At 35.3% G+C, this 8,515-nt stretch overlaps 1 protein-coding gene across 5 annotated transcripts in view; it reads left to right on the top strand.

The window, feature by feature from the left end:
* BMPR1B (bone morphogenetic protein receptor type 1B) overlaps window positions 1-8,515 on the top strand; it is a 398,414-nt gene that overhangs the window by 362,229 nt on the left and 27,670 nt on the right. For all 5 annotated transcript variants that reach the window (XM_032239562.1, XM_032239564.1, XM_032239561.1 and 2 more), the window contains 2 exons: window positions 6,864-6,960; window positions 8,030-8,168. In XM_032239562.1, coding sequence (XP_032095453.1) covers window positions 6,864-6,960; window positions 8,030-8,168 — 236 coding nt within the window. The remainder of the gene's footprint in view (window positions 1-6,863; window positions 6,961-8,029; window positions 8,169-8,515) is intronic.

Raw genomic sequence — 8,515 nt, 5'->3', positions numbered from 1 at the left:
ATAGTTCATTGCAACCTCTACCTCCTGGGCTTAGGCAGTCCTCCCACCTCAGCCTCCCCAGTAACTGGGAAAACAGGTTCGCACCACCACACTCAACTAGAATTTTGTGATTTTGATAACATTTTGTAAGATTTGTTCCTGCTCTAGCCTAGAAAGCTATACAAGATTGGTTAATAATAATTCACATCAAAGTTTCACAGGCATTTTTTTTTTAATTTGGCAGGCCACATGCTAGGTGTTAGGAATACAGAAATGAATGAAGAAAATTATTCCTCCCAAGAAGTTTACGTTAGAGTGTAAGAGAGAATCATGTCAACAACTATATTTGTTCAGGAATACCTCAGTAGTAGAGTTAGGTTATAAAGTGTATTAAGGACATAATAGAGTGAGCTCTGGCTCTGCCTGGGGGAGGAGGTTGTCAGACAGCCTCCTAGAAGTGATACCTGCACAAGACTTTAAGGATGAACAAGCGTGTGCTAAGTGGATGAGGCAGGATAGGCTAAGTATATAAAATTTTTAAAATTTAAATGGCTAACATTAGCCAAACATTCTGCCAAGGATTACATTAATTAGTCCATTTTAGCCTCATAGCAGCCCTGCGAGGTACATAGGATTGTTCTTCCCACTTTAAAGATAAGGAAAACGCAGCATGGGAGAGGTCTATTAACTTTGAGTTTGCATAACCTGTAAGTAGCAGTGATACTAAACAGATGCAGTAGTAAGTGCAGAGGTCTGGTTTGAAATATTTGAGAAGCATTTGCAAAATACAGGAGTATGAAACAGCGTGACTGGTTAGAGATAATCTCATAATTAAGAGAGATGGGGACTAAGCACAGTGGTTCACACCTGTAATCTCAGCAGTTTGGAAGACTGAGGTGGGAGGACCAGCCTGGGCAACATAGCAAGACTCCATCTCTCCAAAAAAATGAAAAATTGTTTTAATGATCTGGGTGTGTTGATACACATCTGTAGCAATAGCTACTAGGGAGGCTAATGTGGGAAGATCACTTGAGCCTAGAAGTTCGAGGTTGCATTGAGCTACAGTCATGCCACTGCAGTCCAACCTGGGCGACATAATTGGACACTCTCTAAAAAAATATTTTAAATAAATAAGAAAAGAGAGATGGGGCCAGATTTCGTTGGGAATATGAAGGTGAGGGAGTATTGTCTGAGGAGGATGTAGGGATTTAGAAAAATAGTAGAATAAAACTCCAAAGGACAGAGTGAAAAGGCTTAGAAAAGGAGGGTAGGAACTATGAGAGACGAGTTCTTGGTCCAGGGCAGTGTGGACATGAGGATGCAGGAGTGGCTAGTGGACTCTGTTGAGCATTGTGTAAAGTGGCTAGCTTTGGTGGAGTTCAGTAGCATTAGAATGCACTGCTTTGAGCCCTGAGGATCTTAGATGGGTACCTCAGGAATCTTTCCAGATTCCATTGCTTTGCCAGTGCCTCAGCAAGATTTCTGCAGACTCTACTCAGGCAGTTCTTAGTTGCAAAGTTTCTGCAGATTCTTATCTTTTTGACCCAGTTGTTTTGGGGTCAAGTAAATGTCACTGCAGATTATAGGCCAAGAGCACTGATGTTTTTACATGGCTGTATGCTGCTTTTTTTTTTTTTTTTTTTCTTTTCTTACTGCATTTGTGAACCATCTTCTAGTCTCATAAAAACAGTCCTGGCATTTTAAGCACTTATGAAACTAGTTATCAGAGAGGAGACAGTAGTGACGTAATGCAGTTTTGGTATGTAACCACTGGTGATTCTGAACTTGACTCTCAGAGTGAACAAGACTTCCCCTGGGAGTTCTCAGTTCTACTTCCCAGAGCAGCTGGAGTGACAGCACAGGTAGAAATCTGCTGTCCTGAAGAGAGCTGACAGCTGTGGGCTCTGCTCTTTTCCGGCTCTTATCTGGAGCTGTTCACTTTCTGAGACTCTGGCTGTGGCTTGAATGTTTATATTGTTAGTGCTCTGAGCACATGTAATGGAAGATTAAAACATGACCAGTGTGACCAGCAGAAACAAAAGGTTTATTGATAAGGACCACCTATTCATGTGAGAAGACAAGAAGGCTGCTGCGGATAGGGTTATGGGGCAAATGAAAGGAAAATGGGAAGGTAATGCTAGCCTTAAATAAAGTGCTTGATAGTAAGGAAAGAATCCCTTGATCCTTCTGGTCTCGTTGTTCTCATAAATCAGAAATATAGTAAGATAAGTAATAAACAGTGTTCTAGCAGCTCAGGGTGTATCCCGTATCTTGCATTTACATGGAAAGTAAAAGGCAGTGAAGCTTGGAGTTTTAGTAAAATTGTATCATGGGAATGGAAAAGTGTTCTGTGTTCATATACTGATAATACATTATGATTATGTGGATAGTTCTAGATTTGGTTGAGTATCTAACATTCTCCTAAAATCTAAAATTTTTGCAAAATCAGGCTTTTGTTATCTTTAAATTGGAAATGCATGTAAGCTAAGTTTCCAGCGGCAGTCTTAACATATTTGTGTGCTACAGTGTTTGGATGCCTCTATCTGTATAAAAATATTGTGAGTTGTGCTTTCACTCGCTGAGGTATTGTGACATCTTGGATTTATTTTTAACTCTTTATATAACCTAAAAGAGAGGGGAATGGAGGAAGAAATTTATTAAGGCAATTTATTGTGTTAAATTTTAGCCTGCATAACATTAAGAGCTTACAGATTATTTTCAAGATTTACTAAGCAGCATGTTTTAGACAATGAATGCTCAAATTATATGTAATTCCTGTTTGTTCTGACGCCTGAATGGCTTTTTTACACTTGTGCTGTAATATGTCAAGTTCCTGAACTCCTTTTTCCTAGATTATTGGGAACATTTCTTAATTTATTAATATGAAAACTGCTGGTTTTAGTGGCCTCCCATTTAGAGCTTTCAGATGCAGACAACTTTAATTAATATTTGCAACTATTATGAATCATAAATAGTTGTTAAACGCATGTATTTTAGACTGATAAGTAAATCAACATTGATCATTATGAGTTTTGGTCAAGAAATTTGCAGTGGATTTTAGTTTTTAATAAATAATCCCAAGTTTATCTGAAATATTTCACAGATTTCTTTTTTCTTTTTAAATTTCAGCTTTTATTTTTATATATATGGGGTACAGGTGAAGACTGCTACATGGGTATACTGGACCCAGGTAGTGAGTATAGTACCCAATAGGTAGTTTTTCAGCCCATCTCTCCCTACCCCCTTAGTCCACAGTGTCTGTTATTTCCATGCTTATGTCCATGTGTGCTCAGTGTTTAGCTACCACCTATAAGTGACAACATGCAGCATTTAGTTTTCTGTTCCTGCATTAATTCACTTAGGACTATGGCCTCCAGCTCCATCCACGTTGCTGCAAAGGATGTCATTTCATTCTTTTTTATGGCACATAGTATTTCATGGTGTATGTGTACCACATTTTCTTTATCCTGCACACCATTGATGAGCAGCTAGGTTGATTCTATGTCTTTGTTATTGTGAATAGTGTAGCAGTGAACATACAAATGCATGTCTCTTTTTGACATAATGATCTATATTCCTTTGGATATATGCACAGCAACACTCTTATTCAACATAGCACTGGAAGTCCTAGTCAGAGCAATCAGACTCAAGAAAGAAAGAAAAGGCATCCTTAGGAAAAGAAGGAAAACTGTTTTCACTCATGATATGATTCTATACTTAGAAAAACCTAAAGACTCGACCAAAAGGCTACTAGAACTGATAAACAAGTTCAGCAAGGTTTAAGGATATAAAATGAATATACAAAAATCAGTCAGTAATGTTTCTTTTTCTTTTCTTTTCGGTTTTTTTTTTTTTTTTTTTTGAGATGGAGTCTCGCTGAATCACCCAGGCTGGAGTGCAGTGATGTGATTCCTGCTTACTATAACCTCCACCTCCTGCATTGAAGCGATTCTCCCGCCTCAGCCTCCTGAGTAGCTGGGATAACAGGCATGTGCCATCATACTTGGCTAATTTTTGTAGAGATGGGATTTTGCCACATTGGCCAGGCTGGTCTCAAACTCCTGACCTCAGGTGATTCACACCTCGGCCTCTCAAAGAGGCCTGCTGGGATTATAGGTGTGAGCCACCGTGCTTGGCTAGTCAGTAACATTTCTATACACCAATAACGTCCAGGCTGAGAGTCACATCAAGAACACACTCCCATTTACAATAGTCACAAAGAAAATGAAATACATAGGAATACAGCTAACCAGGAAGGTGAAAGACCTTTCCAAGGAGAACTACAAAACGCTGCTGAAAGAAATCAGACACAACCCAAATGGAAAACATCCTATGCTCATGGATTGGAAGATTTATTTTCAGTTTATGTGTTTATGCTAATCTCCTGGATATTTTGATCCAGGCATGCAATGTGAAATAAGCATATCATGGGGAATGGAGTGTGCATCTCCTCAAGCATTAATCCTTTGACTACATTACTATTCAGTAAGATAGTGTGTTTGTTCTTAGGAAGTACACTCTGAGGTATTTATAAGTGGATAGTGGCATTACGCCTGTAACTATAAATGATCCAGAAATAATACAGACATACAAATAAGTAAACAAAAATTTGAATTCAAATGTATATATGCATACTATATATAAATATTGAGAGAGAGAGAGGCACTGAGAAAGCAAGAGAATTATTTAAACAATGGTAAAATGTTAACAATGAGAAATCTAGGTGAAGGGCACATTGGAATTCTTTTTTCTTAGAATGGTTTTTCTGTAAGGCTGAAATTATTTCAAAATAATTAAAATTGATGTTCACATTGATGGTAAAATAGAAATTAATGTAACCTTCTAAAAAGAATACTTGACAATATGTATGAAAAGACTTAAAATATATGTCCTTTACTAGATCTACTTCCAGGAATCTTATTGAGGAAATAATCATTGGCATGTGCAGAGATGCATGTGTAAGAGTGTTTATTACAGAATTTTATATAACAAAGAAGCCTTATGGCAAAATCTTTAGAATCTCCTAAGTGTTTGACAGTAGGAGATTCACTTTCTAATTAGGATTATTTTATGTATAATACAATTTTAAAAGTCATGTTATGTTGTAGCAGGGCACAGTGGCTTACAACTATAATCCCAGCACTTTGGGAGGCCGAGGGTCACTTGAGGCCAGAAGTTCAAGACCAGCCTGGCCAACATGGCAAAACCCCGTCTCTACTAATGATACAAAAATAAGTGGAGTATGGTTGCTCACACCTGTAATCTCGGCTACTCGGGAGGCTGAGGCACAGAATCGCTTGAACCCAGAAGGTAGAGGTTGCAATGAGCTGAGATTGTGCCGCTGCACTCCAACCTGGACCACAGAGCAAGACTCTGTATCAAAAAAAAAATATATATATATATATGTATATATATAAAAGTGTTGTTGCAGTAGTAATTTCAAAATAGGTAGGAGGACATTAAATGTTCCTGACAGAAGGAAATGATAAGTGTTTGAGATGATAAATATGCTCTCTCATCACTATTCATTATATATGTATTAAAATACTTTATGTGTCAATAGAAAAATATAAAAATCACATTGCAGAAAAAATATTTGTTTTTCTGGAAAATGTTCACAGTATTATAAATGAAAACCTAGTTATAAATCAGTATGTATTATATTTTGCTCATGAACATTTTCATTGAAATGATACCGTTAGCAGTAATTTTTTCTGAGTGGTGAGAAGTAGTGATTTCGTTTATTTTATTTTGGTTAGTTGATCCTTTTCAGTTTTTCTTCATGGAATATGTAGTAATTCTGAATAAAACAAAGTTTCATTGGGTGGAATAAGGTTCCTAGCCAAAATATTTAGATGTCCATATAGTTAAAGGTATATAGTACAGTTGGAAAACCTCTTGTCCATAGCATCTAAAGTCATAAATTACAATACCACCTTTTAAAATTAAACAACAGTCATCATCACTGTCTCAAAGGTATATAGTGCCTTTAATAAGAATGAGGCTAATGCTATTACTATTTAAGTACACCTGGTTTTAAGTCAGTTTCCTGAAAATATGTCCCGGAGATCACCTGTGTAAAATTTACCTGGGATGATTATTAAAAATAAAGTATTTTGAATGAAAATCTTCGGGGTTAAAGTCAGTGAATATGCATTGTATAAAGCCAAGTCATTCCTATAAACTTTGAGGAGTCTTATTTGTCAGGAACTAGAGTCAAAACCAAATGAATAGTGTTTTAATAATTTGTTTTATAAAAGTATCATGCATTCTTTGGATGGAACGTATTACATTCTTTTAAAATATTCAATTTAAGGAAAAGTATGGATTTTGAAGGACATCTTTGTTTAAAACAATGCACAGCTATATATTCTCTATTTGGAAACATTTGAGGGGTCTACTTCTTTTTATCCATTATAAGATGACTTTTATGTACAATGAGTTATGTTCTTTGTCCCATGAATTACAGATACTTTTAAATTCAAGTTCATGGTATTGAGTACTTCAGAAACCACATGAGAAGAGCCTGTGAACTGATGAGCTGGGTCTGTAATAAAGATGAGCTACCTGTTTATATTGTGGGTGCACAGATCCACTTACCTTTGTTCATGTTCTTTCTGTAGTTTTATCCTGTGTTGAGCCTGTTTCTTCCAAAATGAAGAAATGTGTGCTATTGATTAAGTGCCTAGATGAAGAATGATTCACACTAGTCAAACTTATTTAATTTTTAGTATATATGGGTTTTTTTTTTATTAATGGGTATATGAAAAGGATCTTTCACATCTTGTGTGAGATGTTTAGTAAGTACCTTTAGGAAGGATTCGCTTTCTTATTTTCAAGTAAAAAATTCTCTAGATTATGGTTCTTTTTCTTTTTAATTTCAGATTTTGTTGATGGACCTATACACCACAAGGCTTTACTTATATCTGTGACTGTCTGTAGTTTGCTCTTGGTCCTTATCATTTTATTCTGTTACTTCCGGTAAGTTTCTAACATGTAGATGCAAAATTTTTAATTTATATTATCTTCCTTATACTAATACCCTACTGCTTTTGCCTGTGTTTGTCACCACAGCTTTTTAAAAATCCTAATTAGATCTTATATTTACCTGAAAATATTTGTTATTGCTGATAAATGTTTGTCCTAATGAAGTTACAAATAGATACCTATCTTATTTCTGCTTCAGAGTTCAAAACTACCTAGGTAAGTATTTCATCCCTAGGAAAACTAAGGTAGTTAGAGAATTCAGAGACTGGTTATTATTTAGGTTTGAGTCTAAGCAGAGAAATAGCCATGTTGAATTTAAGAGTTGCTCAAATTTCTTATTTTCTGAGCTGTAAAATTTCTTAGTATTAAAAGATTTTAAACATCATTTATAGATTAATCATTAAAATAAGTTCATTTGTTAAAGTTAAATTTGATAGTTCCCAATTACTTTTAATGGCCTATGAACTTATTTTCTAGATTGTGAAATATTAAGGACCTTTATATTTATGTAATTTGCCTTTTTATTAATTTATTACTCATTTGAGATACTCTGCAAATGGTCAGATTGATTCAAATAAATTCATTTCTAATTGAAAATTGTTGACTAAGATTTTAAAGATTAAATTTATTTCTATTATTTCTTCATATGTGACCTTATATGAGATAGTTAGCTATAATGTTTTTTATAAACCAAAAATTTACATCTTTAATTAATTAGGGACCTTAGAAAAGATTTTAAGGAATGATAGTGGAGCTATTTAGAAACACTAATAGAATGTAGTCTGCTTGGATCCATGAAATTTGAAATAAATAAAAGAAGAAAAGTTGTAGATGGTTGAGACTGAGTAAAAACATATAGTTTATTTAGCTTATTTTTAAAAATAGGTTAGCAAAACAATAATGAGTTTTACCTGGGAAACTATAAGAGTAAAAAATATGAAGCATTTAATGTATTACATTTAGGTGCTAAAATAAAACTGCTGTGATTACTGTTTTAGTTGTAATATTTTACTCCATCATTGCATTTCATTATCTAAAATTATCTTCATCTATCCATCTTTAGGTATAAAAGACAAGAAACCAGACCTCGGTACAGCATTGGTTTAGAACAGGATGAAACTTACATTCCTCCTGGAGAATCCCTGAGAGACTTAATTGAGCAGTCTCAGAGCTCAGGAAGTGGATCAGGCCTCCCTCTGCTGGTATGAGAAGAACATATCTTGAATTTAAAGGAAATGTTTCTGAAAGAACTGTCAATAAATACGGGGTTTCACTTACTGAAATAGATAGGGCCCTGGACAAGGAGAAAGCTCTATGCAGCCTGTTGGACATCAGATCTCAGCTGCAGGGCTTCCTGATAACATTTTGACATATTGAGAGTAAGGTGATTGTTTTTTAATGTAGGTGTATGGTTACAATCCAGACCCTCTGACATTCTGATAAAGAGCAGATTAGAAAACATTAAACATGGGACCATCTTCCCTCTGTTATCCACAAGGATAGCATTACCGCACTTTGGCCTGGCTTTTGAAGGCTAAAATATTACAAC

Source organism: Sapajus apella, unplaced genomic scaffold (genome assembly GCF_009761245.1).
Source record: "Sapajus apella isolate SASKATOON/1434 unplaced genomic scaffold, GSC_monkey_1.0 scaffold45, whole genome shotgun sequence".
NCBI lineage: Eukaryota > Metazoa > Chordata > Mammalia > Primates > Cebidae > Sapajus > Sapajus apella.
The sequence above is the reverse complement of the archived record's forward strand: the minus strand, read 5'-3'. Positions and strand labels throughout refer to the sequence as shown.